General features: G+C 44.6%; 1 protein-coding gene across 4 annotated transcripts in view; it reads left to right on the top strand.

The window, feature by feature from the left end:
• Positions 1-12,104, top strand: part of TMEM131L (transmembrane 131 like) — a 169,861-nt gene extending 157,757 nt beyond the window's left edge. For 2 of the 4 annotated variants that reach the window (XM_021938877.2, XM_021938876.2), the window contains exons 30-35: positions 830-908; positions 2,130-2,212; positions 7,247-7,367; positions 8,703-8,791; positions 9,947-10,086; positions 10,815-12,104. In XM_021938877.2, coding sequence (XP_021794569.1) covers positions 830-908; positions 2,130-2,212; positions 7,247-7,367; positions 8,703-8,791; positions 9,947-10,086; positions 10,815-11,090 — 788 coding nt within the window. In that variant the 3' untranslated portion in view covers positions 11,091-12,104. Of the gene's footprint in view, positions 1-829; positions 909-2,129; positions 2,213-7,246; positions 7,368-8,702; positions 8,792-9,946; positions 10,087-10,814 lie in introns of those variants that run through there. The other 2 variants (XR_002522255.2, XR_002522256.2) reach the window with 2 other exon arrangements.
• The last annotated feature ends 1,250 nt before the right edge of the window (positions 12,105-13,354 follow it).

Below are 13,354 nucleotides of genomic sequence, written 5' to 3'. Positions count from 1 at the left end.
GAGGTTGCAGTGAGCCGAGATCACCACTGCACTCCAGCCTGGGTGACAAAGCGAGACTGTCTTGACAGAAAAAAAAGGGGTACATTAGTTAAGAAAAACTACAAGTGTGTCTTTTGCTTGAGGCAAAGGCTTACATTAGTAGAATGATGAAAATTATTAAGTATTGCTGTACAGTAGCATAGTATGCAGTGTTGTGTTTGAAGGTTATATAATAGCAGGAAAATGTCCCCAATGTAATAAAGGTGTAAAAAAACAAAAGATAATGTATATATGAAATACGATTCCAATTTTATACATATACACACACACATAAAGGAGATTGTAAAGAACTTCGGGAGGCCGAGGCAGGTGGATCATCTGAGGTCAGGAATTCAAGACCACCCTGGCCAACATGGCAAAATCCCCACCTCTATTAAAAATACAAAAATTAGCTGAGCGTAGTGGTGCATGCCTGTAATCCCAGCTACTCGGGAGGCTGAGGCAGGAGACTCGGTTGAACCCAGGAGGTGGAAGTTGCAGTGAGCCAAAATCGCACCATTGCACTCCAGCCTGGGCAACAGAATGAGACTCCATCTCAAAAAAAAAACAAAACAACAACGAAAAGAGATCGTAAAGAAATACACCTAAATGTTCATAATTATAGTATAATTCCATGATTCATGTTTAATGTTTAATTAAAAATTAAATGACTAAATGTGTGAATATCAGTTTAAAGTGAAAAATCAGTCATTATGTGTTAATGATACTAATAACCTGTGCATTTTAATACCGAATATACAGTTGAAGTATACTTTCTAAAACTTGTGATAATGTGTTTCTTTTAATGCAGGAGATGGTGTTTCACAACATGATTTTCCTTCTGAAGCTCCCATCTCCTTGAATCTTTCTCATAACATCTGCAATCCCATGTAAGTTTTTTGTTTTCCAGCTTTTACAGTATGTTTTGTGTACTGTGTTTTCTACCAATTAGTGTGTTTCTTCTTTGTACTTGGTTCTGCAGGTTAAAATATGAAAACTTTTTAAAGATGCAGGAAAGTACAATCTGATTTTATTAATAATTCAGGAGTGGTGCAAGTAAACATAGTTCATGTGGGAGAGTCTCAGGTATTGCTGTTTTTTTCAGACAGGTAGCCACGTTAGAAAATACCTAATTTTCTGAGGCCAGCTGTGGTGGTTCACACCTGTAATCCTAGCACTTTGGGAGGCCAGGGTGGGAGGATCTCTTGAGTCCAGGAGTTCAAGACCAGTCTGGGTAACATAATGAAACCCCATCTCTAAAAAGAATTTTTTTAAAAAAAAATTAGGCGTAGTGGCACACGCCTGTATTTCCCAACTACTCTCTGAGGCTCAGGTGGGAGGATCACTTGATCCCAGGAGATCGAGGCTGCAGTGAGCTATGATCACACCACTACACTGTAGCCTGGGTAACAGAGCGAGATCCTGTCTCAGAAAAGAACACCTTATTTCCGAATGTAGAAGGAGGAAGCAGTGGTTATTATAAAGATGGGAATCATTTACCCTTTTCTAGGCCTTGAAATAAAACTAAGCATTAATAATTTAGGAAATGTTGCAAGAACCTGGTAGATACATGTTTACAGTTCCGCCCTATGGTGATTTCTGCAGCATTGGACAAAACAAGTAGGTTTTATTGAGTGAGAGAAAAGGAGGGTGGGTAAGAAGGAGGAGAGTTCAGTGTGAGAAATGAACTTGGTTTCTTAGGTGCCTCCCTTATGGTGAGAGGACAGAGGATGCAGTTAAGCGGGTGAGTTTGTGAGGAAGGAAACGTGGCTAGTGCACAGGAAAGCTCTGCCTGGGTTTATTGGGGGGAGGTTGTCAACAAAAGAGTAAGAATTGCTGCTAACTGCTGACGGGTAGATTTAAAACAACAGGTTACCATAGTTATGTTAGTTAATTTTTTGTTGTTGATTATGACAAGACTTTGCTGGATCTTGGGAATTTAATATTCCTCGATTCTTTTCTGGCTGTGTAACTTTACATCTTTTATATCTGTCTGTTTCTCGGGGAAAACTTCAATTGAGTGAAAACTCAATCAGACGTGGTTATACAATATCAGTATTTCCTTAGGCCGAAAAAAATCAGTCATTCCTCCTTTGCTGTCTTCCCCACAGGGCTGTGAATAGTCTCCCACAATACGCAGAGCCTTCCTGTCCCACCCTTCCTGCCAGGCCCACAGGTGTTGAAGAAGATAAAGGTGAGATGCATATCTCTTGTTGCGGACATCAGCCAAGGGTTCTGTGCTATCCGTATTCCTGGCTGATGAGTTTGAGAAGGCAGAGCAGGCGGGACAGGGCTGTTGCCCCACCAGCCCCTTCTCCAAGCCACACGTGCACACATCAGGAAGGCACCTGCTCTGTGGATGGGCATCACTGGGGCCCCAGCTGACCTTGTGCATCGATACTGAACCCCCTCCCTACAGCTGAGGCACAGATGCCCCATGCCCTGGAATCATCCCAGGCCCCTCACAGCAGACTCCTGATGCGTTTAGTTCACCCTTCCCTAGTCAGAGATGACAGAAGAGTACAGAAGGGAGATGTGTGGCCCAAGGGAAGGAGGCTGGTTGGGGAGGGTGCCTAGGCTGAGGGTGCAGCACCTCACCTGCTTACCACTTTTGCTGGCCTGCTCCCCTTCCTTCCCAACTCACTTTGTTTTAGAAGCCTGTTAATTTAGCCTCAGCAGCCTTGGGGACCCGCCTTGCTCAGGCATCGGGACTGAGACCTTCTGCCTGCGGAGAAGGCTGTTGCGGGGGCACCTGGAAATAGGAGTGGGTGGGAGAGAAACTGCTCCTTCCTGAGGGCTCTGCTGGGAGGTGACTCCAGCCCTCCCTCGTTTTTCTTCTCTTTTCCTCCTCCTCTGCCTCTCTTTGGCTTTTGTTTCCTGTTTGATTCTAGGGCTTCTTTCTTGCCTAACGTGGGTCAGGAATTATGGCAGGATAAACCTGACCTTCATTCTCTGTGTCTTTAATACACGTACTTGCTTTTGGTCATAGAATTTAATGCTGAATTTAAAAGCTGCTCTGCACATTGGAGAATTTTAACCCTTGAAAGCGAAATACTTTATGTTGTTCCTTGGATACATTTTGGACTTGGGCAGTTATCAACAGAAATAGCGAATCTAGTGACTAGTCCATTAAAATAAGTGTTTTCAATTAAAAAAATCTAAAATTCAGTAATCCATAATTTGCAAAGGCAAGATGTGGGGGCGGTTTAGATGGTACTGCCTTTTTTTCTGTGGGGTAATAGAGAAAGGTAGGATTTTAATGGTGAGGAAGAATAAAAACTCCGAGCATCTGCCCTTCAGCATATGCCATTCTGCTTTGCTGGCAGTTGGAGATGTACGTGCAGTTTGGTGTCTTAACCCAGGTTTGTGTGTGTACTTCAAGTGCCTTTACCTTGGCGCCACTGACAGAGTACATCTTGTCCACAGTCTGTGGCCTGCAAAACCGTGGGCCCATCACCCTTTGTACTCCCTCACAGCCATGTTTTCCTTCTTGCCCAGCTGAAATGACCTGATGCATTGTTACAATCATTTCCTTGACTCCTCTCCCTTTGTTGCTTTATTGCAAAGCCCCAGCCATGGTTTATCCCAGTGCCACACCTGCTCCACCTGCTCCTGTGCAAGCAACTGAAGCTGGAGAGCAGCATTCTCCATGCCAGCTGCCTCTGTGGATTCCCCAGCACCCACTTCACATACTGCCTGTGTCCTCCCGCCCTGCCCCTCTGTCACCACAGTTCCAGTGCCTCCTGCCTCATTCTTTTACTTGATCTTGCTTCTTGCTTTACTGGAAGAGAGAGAAGTGGTTAGAGGCCTTCAGCAAGCTCCCACTGCCCTCTCCACCTGCCCACCGTGTCATGCCCTTCTCCGCCTCTCTCCTGTTGCAGCCGGAAGAATTGTCAGCGCAACCCTTCTCTCCAAGGGTATTCCTGCAGATTCCCTCCCACATCATCAGTTTTTCTCTAATGGGTCATTCTCATCAGCACACAAATCTACTATAATACTTCCCATCATTAAAATTTTAACTATAGCCAAAACTCTCTCTTGACTGCCTTCTTCGGTGGCTGCTCTGTTTCTCTGCCCCTGTCGTTAGGAGACTCCTTTGAAGAATTATCTGAGTTGCCCATTCAAATTCCTGTCCTCCTGTCCTCCCTGGAAACCCCTGTAATCTGGCTTTTGCCACCATCGCTTTTTTGAAACTGTGCTGTTGTGCACATTGCTGAGTGCTTGGTTAAGTCTTTTCAGTCCCCATGTTGACCTGTGACAGACATTGGACGTTCTGTTCTGGCTGGTAGACCTTAGGTTCCTGACCCAGCTTCTCCCCATCTCCCCACCTCATGACCCTGGAGCCGTCCAGAGAGCAGGCCTTGGTGCTCTGCTCTTCTCTGTCTGTGCACACTTTCTTGGTGATCTCATCTGCTTTCAAAGGTCTGAGTCTTTCTTTGACCCAGACAACTCCCAAATGTATATGCAGGAGACATTCATTCTATTGTGTTGGACTTTAAGCAAACTTGTGCCTTGCCCCAAAGGGAGACACTCTTCCTTCTGAGACTTTGCATAACAAATGCCCTGGGACAGATAGGTCAGAATAAAGGAGCCAGTGCTGCTTCTAGTAAGAAGTGCTATTCTTCTAGTAAGAAGAAGTAAAGAAGGTCTTGCTTTACCTGCAAGACCCAGGGAGAATTGTCTCACAACATACACACCTCTTATTTCTACGTAGCCTTGGCTTCTGGTAGATTTTCACATGCGTATATCATTCCATAAGCAATTCTTAATTAATCTGACCAAGGGAAGGTGGAACCAAATCTGCTTTGTCTGTCTCATACATTTATTAACAGCGGCTGTCCACAGGAGCCTATGCAGCAGGATGAGGCCACTTTGCAGTATCGGCCTCAGCCATGCCCCAGAGTCTCAGACCCAAGCAGCTGAACAAATCCCATAGACAACCAGGGTCTACCTTAGAGAGCCAGACGGCTTTCTCTTTAAGTTTCTGTATTGGTCTCTCCACTTGACCAGAAGCGTTACTCCAGGTACAGCAGGATGTATTAGTGATTGCATAGACTGCACCTTGGCCTGCGAGGAGAACATCTGGGCGCCATTCTGTTATTTGTAACAACCACAGCCAGTGAGTTGAGGCTGATCCAAATGCCTTCCAGGGACCAGGTGCTGTCTTCCATCACTTCAGCTAATATCAGCAAATTCCATACCAGCCGTTTCTAACTGGGTACCTCCCTCCTAGTGATTACTGCCCATAGGATGTGCATGAACCAGTTATCCTTCCAGGAAGCTTACTTTGTGCCCGGTGTGTGATGCTGGAAGTGTTGCCATGTCTGGGGCAATGATGCATCCAGGCAACAACAATGGCAGCCTAGATGGTGCAGACCTGATCAGTATCTTGATTCCAGCTGGTCTCAGTGGAGAACAGAAGGACCTCTATCTTGAGTGGCTCCAAGGTTTAATTGGAAGCCAAGATCCATTTTCACATTTCAGAGCCCCAGAGAACAATGTCTTTAATCTGCCCATCTGTTGCTTCCCAAGTGGCAGACCAAACACCTAAGCCATTGGCAATAGCTTAAGAGTTGTTTACACCTAGCAAGGTTCATCAGGGCAGAATTAGCCAGAGCTGTGGAACCACTTTGGGTTCTGCCCACTGATCAAAATGGCTGTGTTCCTTTTCATTTCTGCATGGTGGGCATTGAGGTGGGACAGCTGCAGCCTCCCAGTAGGTGCTGTCTTGATTTCAGCCCGACCCAGCCATCAGTGAGCCAGGCCCAGGCATTTAAGGGAGCCCCTGGGAATTGAGGGCCCAGTAAGCCAGCAACTTCACTTCAGGTGCAGAGTGGGAGATAAAGTTTCCCTAGAGGGGTAGCTGCCATGTTTCCACATAAAGCTGAAATATAGCTGGGGCAAGGCCACTTCATGAGCACCAGCCTCTTTGCATGAGTTCCCCTGAGCCCCATGGGGGTGACTCAGACAGCCCAGATGGATGCCACACACAGTGGGTTGTGCTACAGGAGAAGAACCCTGAGCTTTGGGATGCCAAAGCTTTTATAATAGGCAGCAAGCATGTCTGCCCTTTGCTCCAGAAAGAGACACTACATGTTCCAAGGCTTTTGCGTAGCAAACGTCTATGAAAAGATAGTCCAGGAGAAAGGTTGTCAATGCCTCTGCTTACAAGATGTGTAGAAATGGGAGAAATCCCTAGAGCCTTGTGTCCGAGAAGTCACTCTGTTCAAAACCTTCCAGTAGCTTCAAAGTAAATGCCTAAATTCTTCAAGGGGCCCACAGGCTCTGTCTTCTCTGCTCCCAATCAGCTCTCTATGGCCTCATCCCCTACTCTTTCCCTTTCCCCTCTCCTTCCTGGCTACACTGGTGTCCTTGCTGTTTGAACTCCCCAGGCACACCTTGCTTCAGGGCTTTTGTGTACTGTTTCTGCTGCCTGGAATGCGCTTCCCTGTACCCACTGGGCTCACTTCCTCACGTCAGTCACGTCTTTGAGGAGCTGTTTTCTCACTGAGGCCTTTGACCATCCTATCTTAAATCATTGTATTTGGCCAGGCGCGGTGGCTCATGCCTGTAATCCCAACACTTTGGGAGGCTGAGGCAGGTGGATCAGTTGAGGCCAGGAGTTTGAGACCATCCTGGCCAACATGGTGAAACCCCATCTCCACTAAAAATACAAAAATTAGCTGGGTGTGGTGGTGTGTGCCTATAGTCCCAGCTACTCAGGAGGCTGAGGCATGAGAATCACTTGAACCTGGGAGGTAAAGGTTGCAGTGAGCCAAGATGGCACCACTGCACTCCAGCCTGGGCGACAGAGCGAGACCGTCTCAAAAAAAAAAAAAAAATGCTGTATTTGCCGTCACAGCGCATACATTATCTGCCATGCTATACTTCGTTTGTTGTTTGTCTTTGCTCACTTGAATATAATTTGTTCACTGCTGTATCCTCAGTATCTCTGATGGGGTCCTGCAGAAAGTAGTTCCTTAAATGTTTGTTACGTGAATCTCATCTTCTTATCCAGGTCAAGAGACAACGGACACTGTCTGTAGAAACGGTCAAAACAATATGCCATATTTCAGAATTATATCCTGAAATTATATCCCAAAAGGAGTCAGTCAGCATGTGTGGGTGATATCAGGGAGTGTTTTCTGGAGGGAAGAGCAGGCACAGGAAGGGTAGGATGAGGGCCAGGTGAGGATAGGGTGGACTCAGGCCTTGTTCTCTTCCGTAGGTCTTTACTCACCTGGAGACCTGTGGCCCACTCTGCCGGTATGTGTGACAAGCAGCTTAAACTGCACCCTGGAGAACGGCATGCCTTGTGTGATTCAGGAGCCGGCCCCGGTTCATAATAGGTACAGCTTCACTTCTCTGGTGCCTTGCTTAGTCTAAGGGCTTGCAGTTGGAATTTGAGTTCAGTTTCTTGGGGTTTCCTTACAAAAATGAGGGCTAGGCTTCTTCCTCGGTGTGCTTTAGCTGTGCGTTTCCTTCTGCCTTTTAGAGTTGCACTGGGACTAAACCAGTCTTTGAGAGAAAGATGAAAGGAAATAAAAGAAATAAAGCTGGTGACAGTGTCATTATTTTTAAAAAATTGAAAAGATGATTTATTCATGTATTAGAGGCAGATTTGGAAAAAACACTCGTAATTCCTAACTCCTAGCAGAGCAAAGCTGTTCATTTTTCTGTGGCATTATTCTTGAACACACTTAACATTGTATTTATTTGTTTATTTGTTTTTTAGAGGCAGAGTCTTGCTCTGTCGCCCAGGCTGGAGTGCAGTGGTGCAGTTATCGCTCACTGCAGCCTTGAACTCCTGGGTTGAAGCAATTCTCCCGCCTCAGCCTCTCAAGTAACTAGGACTACAGGTGTGTGCCACTATGCTGGACTAATTTTTAATTTTTTTTTTTTTTTTTGTAGAGACAGGATCTTGCTTTGTTGCCTAGGCTGGTCTTGAACTCTTGGTCTCAAGCTGTCCTCCTGCCTTGGCCTCCCAAAGTGTTGATATTATAGGCAGAAGCCACCACACCTGGCCCACATTTAAAGTTTTAAAAGATCAAATAATTTGAGTATTGAAAAATAGTTGCACAATGGCAGTTTCTCAAATTTGCTATCTGTTGATATGTCATTCAGTTAAGGAGTCTTAAGAAAATGTTAGATATTTAATCACCGAATCCATTTGATGATTTTCTTGGTTCAGCTTATTACAATAGTATTTCCTAACTCATTTCTATAATAAGAATCTAGGTTGCAGTAGGGATCAAAGTATAATGAAGTGTAGTCTTTATAGTTATGACTTCTCTAAGATGAATGTTGGTCTTGCTCTGAGTGGACATTTTTAATAGAACATGTTTAAGTCCTTCAGATGTGCACAAAGACACTTAAAGGTATTCGAGCTGTTCTTTCACAATGCTGATAAAGCCACGGCTCTCTATTCTGTCTCTAGACTTAACAAGCATGGTTAAAAACAAGTGTGCTCCTAGTCCAGCCATTCATCCTGCAGATGATGTGTCATTAGTGATGAGCATTTAGCAAGCCTTTGATTCTGTGGCTTGAGAATGTACATCTTTTATTTTCCAAAACTGGGGAATTCACAGTGATTAAGATGCTAGGCAGTAAAATCATTTTCTGTTTTCTTTACTTGATGTCTTGACATCCTGTTTCTGAAACTAGACCGCTTGCTTTTTTGGCAGTTTCATTGATTGGAGTGCAACATGCGAAGGCCAGTTTTCCAGCGCATACTGTCCATTGGAATTGAACGATTACAATGCCTTTCCAGAAGGTAAGGGCTCTTTAGACAATTCCAATGCCATTCTTTTATTCTTAGAAGGTCAAAGCAGGAAGTGTGTGGACTTAGAAGAATGTACCTTTTAACAGTGAGCAGACTTTGAGAATGAGCTTGCCAGTAGACTGTCGAATGGCTTCATGTGGATCCAATTGTGCACTGATGCCATGTATAATTTTATATGACCCTCAAAAAGCCCTCAATTTTGGGTGTTTGGGGGCTTCAGCAATAACCCTAATCCATTTAGTCCTTCCAGTTAGGTAGAACTAAGTAATTTGGATCCATGTAGATGTAACATTGTTGGTTATCCATTGGGAGGCTGGAGCTTTAGCTGCTTGCTCTTCTCTTTAGGCAGTCAATTCCCATGTGAAAGAGAAACATTGGCCTGCATCCTATTATGTCCTTTACTTCTCTGCCCATGGGTGGTGCTGCAGAAGGAAGGAAAGGAGCTTGGAGGGGAAATTGTGGGAAATTGCAGATGCTTGGGCTCAGGCATCTGTAATAATAAAAAAATGAGAGCTGTAGGATTTCCCTGGTCAACTGGAAAATACTCTATTGTGCACTACTGTTGAATCATGGTTTCTTATACTAGAGCTGCCTTTTCAGGGAAGGGATGTATCATTCTTACCTAGATTTTGATGCATGCATTGCCCCATGCTAACCACAAGGGGGTGCTTCAGGAATGTTGTTATGATTGTGAGGGTCTGTGTTCATTACGTTTGATGATACCTAAGGAGTCCTTGGTTTTGGATTGCTGTATCAGCCCATATGATATATGTGTAGGTGGCTGAGGTTGGCATGACAGGTAATAAAAACATTTTAAAGACTGGCAAGAACCTTGACACTATTTAGATCTCTAGTAGTATTTTGATGTATTTTGTGTAATAGAAAGATTCCCATCAAGTGATCAAATAGAGAAAAACAAGCCCGGAGGAAGACCTTCCACGTTGAGGGCTTCCCAGGTTGTGGGAGAAACAGTTTTAATCTTGAGAATGATGTTGCAACAACTCTCCTGGTCCACACAGACCAAGTATTTATGTCTGTAACTTATCTGTAGTATGGTGAGGCCTCGAAAGCTTTTTTGCCTGAGAGCGAGAATTCAGTTCTCAATAAAAATGTTTACCTGTGATGATATTCTCCCGTTCTTTGTAGAAAACATGAACTATGCCAATGGCTTCCCTTGTCCTGCAGAAGTTCAGGCAGACTTTATTGATCAGAACTCTCAGTCTACCTGGAACACCCCACCCAACATGCCTGCTGCCTGGGGACATGCCAGTTTCATCAGCTCTCCGGTGAGTGTTGCGCATCCTGTGCTGTGAACCGCTGGGCAGCCCTGAATTGTTTCCAGTGCTTCCTTAATCCTGGTCTCAGCTAGCTTTAGCGTTGGGTTCGGACCAGCCAAAGCCTGGCTTGCTGCTTTTAGATCGCAGAAGCCAGGGCTGGCCGCCCTCTGAAGGAAACCGACGTGTAATAATCAGATGGGTGGGATCTCGCAGACATTGACGTTCTGGCCACCCCAAATGAAAAAACATCCCCAAATACACCAAGCAATGGCCCTCTGTAGATAAAATTGAACATGGGCCAGCCCTCTGTGCGACACAGCTCTCTTTATGTGGACTCACTGATCTTTACTTCACTGATAAGAGATGAAAGTCCCAGGAAGGTCACTGGGTGGTCAGGGTCCCAGAGCTCCCTGCCTGTGAGCACACCCTCCCTGCTCAGAAGCCCAACGGCTTCTCCTTTCACATCCGCTTGACATTTGTTTTTGTTTTTTTCCAGATAAAGGGTATTTGGCCTGTGGGTTCTTCCCTGGGTTGCAAATAAGTTTATCCCATTAGACGAGGGTTTCACAGTCTTCCCTTTGAGAAAAAATGGAGTTAAAGCACCCAGATTTAAATTGAGAGTAGTCTAATAACCTCCAAGTAACTTGATACCATTGTAGTATTCACTGCTGTGTATTCACCTTTCTAAGGCTTTTTTTTTTTTTTAACTTATTTTATCTCCCTCATTTACACTTCAGCCCTACCTCACAAGCACCCGAAGCTTGTCTCCAATGTCTGGACTTTTTGGTTCCATCTGGGCCCCACAAAGTGACGTGTATGAAAATTGCTGCCCCATCAACCCCACCACGGAACATTCGACCCACATGGAAAACCAAGCGGTTGTGTGCAAGGATTACTACCCGGGGTTCAACCCGTTTCGCGCCTATATGAACCTGGACATATGGACTACCACAGCAAATAGGAATGCAAATTTCCCACTGTCTAGAGACTCGAGTTACTGTGGGAATGTGTGAAAATAATTGGAGTTTTAAACAATGTGAATAAAGAGGCTTGTGTTTTGATTACTAGTGTAAACTGGTTATTGAGATAGATTATGACATTGGTGGATATTTTGGCACTTTTATATGAAAATAAATTTTTTAATGAAATCTGGGTGCTCTATTTTTTTTAACTTCATAAATCAGTGGTAAAAGCAAAGCATCCACATGTCAGAACTTTCAAAAGTCAAGAAGTGTGTCAGACATGCCAAATGTTTTAAATCTGAACAAGGGGGACTTCTTTTTTTTTTTTGAGACAGAGTCTCGCTCTGTCGCCCAGGCTGGAGTGCAGTGGTGCGATCTTGGCTCACTGCATCTGCCTCCCGGGTTCAAGCAATTCTCCTGCCTCAGCCTCCCGAATAGCTGGGATTACAGACATGCGTGTGCTACCACATCCAGTTAATAGAGATTTTCAGTAGAGACGGGGTTTCACCATGTTGGTCAGGCTGGTCTCGAACTCCTAAACAAGGGAGACTTCTAAGAAGGTAGGAGTTGAGCAAGAAATGGCTGCTATGGTTTTCCTCCCCCTGAGCATCACAACCATCTGAGGAGCTTTCAAAAAATGAACTTGCTCAGCAGTTGAGAACTGCTGGAAAACCCAGCTTAACAAGTTGCTTGGCTTGGGCGGACTCTGCTTGGGGTGCGCGGGGGATTCTTTCCAGTCCTGGTGTGTTGCTGGGATGAAGCAGAGAGCCCTAGAGCTGTTCTCTCCATCCCACTTATGGCAAGGGCTGTTCCTCTGTCAGGCCAGTGCTTGGGGGCAATGACAGCAGCAGAAACATTCTGGTAAGTGTGTGGTTTCCGTCCCAGTGAGCAGGCTAACCCTGAGTATAGGAACTTAGGGGAGGTTAGGTGGCTGATGCATGTTTTCCAGACCAGTTTGTATCTGCTTGTCATTGATCTTAGAAGTCCATATTATGGTGGAATTATCTATTTGCATGTGTAAACTTTGAATATGTTTTTAACTTTTAATAAAAAGTTATTTTTACATTTTGTTTTGTCTTTATATTAGACGTTCAGTAGGCGTGATTTGTGAGTGGAATGCAGGGTTTGCTTGCTTTGAGTTTACTTCTCTTTGCTGTGGTTGTGTGGAGGCCTGAGACAAGTGTCTTGTAAGCTTGGGGCTGCCCTTCTGCACGGAGAGCCTCCAGGCATGTAGTGCCTCTAGAAAGTCCTGTTGCCGGGTTAGAATCCTGATCTGCATGAAGCAGACACTCCCCTCCCCCACCCCCAGTATTGAATAACATTAAAAATAATTAGGTTCTAGGCATATAGCCAAAAGAATTGAAAGCAAGGACTTAGATATTTTCACACCCAGGTTGATGGCAGCATTATTCACAATAGCCAAAAGGTAGAAACAGCCCAGATACCCATTAACAGATAATGAGCAAAGTGTAATGTGTCCATACAAAGGAATATCATTCTGCCCTAAAAAGAATCAAATTCTGATACGTGCTACACTATGGATGAACCTTGAAAACATGTAAGTGTACTAAGCCAGACACAAAAGGACAAATAATATGTGATCCCACTTCTATGAGGGATCTAAAGTCAGATTCAGAGACAAAGAACAGTGGTTGGCAGGGGCTGGGGGAGGAGCGAATGGGGAGTTACCGCTTGATGGGTGCAGAGTATGTTTGAGATAATATCAACATGAAGTTCTGCAGATGGATGGTGGTGAGGTCTCCCATTCCTACTAGAGAGAGTGAGACATTAAATATTTTTCTGCTTCGGTCCTATTGTTGTATTTGATTTTTCTACTTTCATCGATCCTCATTTCCCTACCAGGAAAATATGAGAAAGCAAAATAAGATTTTATTGTACTATATATACAAAGGAAAGCAAAAATCTCCACTTTTATTGGAATGTTATCTTTAGCCCTAAGACTAAAATAATAGGGAAACTGGAAGTTTTTTTATTGAAAAACATTTACTGGGTACCTCCTAGGAGCTGTCCCCAGGACCGTGGATACAGCAGAGAGCAAGACAGACACGGTCCTGCTGCCAGGTCACATTCCAGAAGGGGAAGGTTAAGGAAGAAAAGGTTCAAACAATATTTCAGATACTGATGCATGCTGTGAGTGCAATGAAATGGTGATGTGATGAACTGGGGGAGGCGGCAGCCGGTCCTTCTGAGTGGTCAGGGAAAGTCTCTGTGAAGAGGCCCATTTGAGGTAAAAGCTTGAATAGAAAGAAAGCCAGAGGCCAAGTGATTATAGGTTCACACCTATAATCCCAGCA

Source organism: Papio anubis, chromosome 3 (genome assembly GCF_008728515.1).
Source record: "Papio anubis isolate 15944 chromosome 3, Panubis1.0, whole genome shotgun sequence".
Lineage (NCBI taxonomy): Eukaryota > Metazoa > Chordata > Mammalia > Primates > Cercopithecidae > Papio > Papio anubis.
The sequence above is the reverse complement of the archived record's forward strand: the minus strand, read 5'-3'. Positions and strand labels throughout refer to the sequence as shown.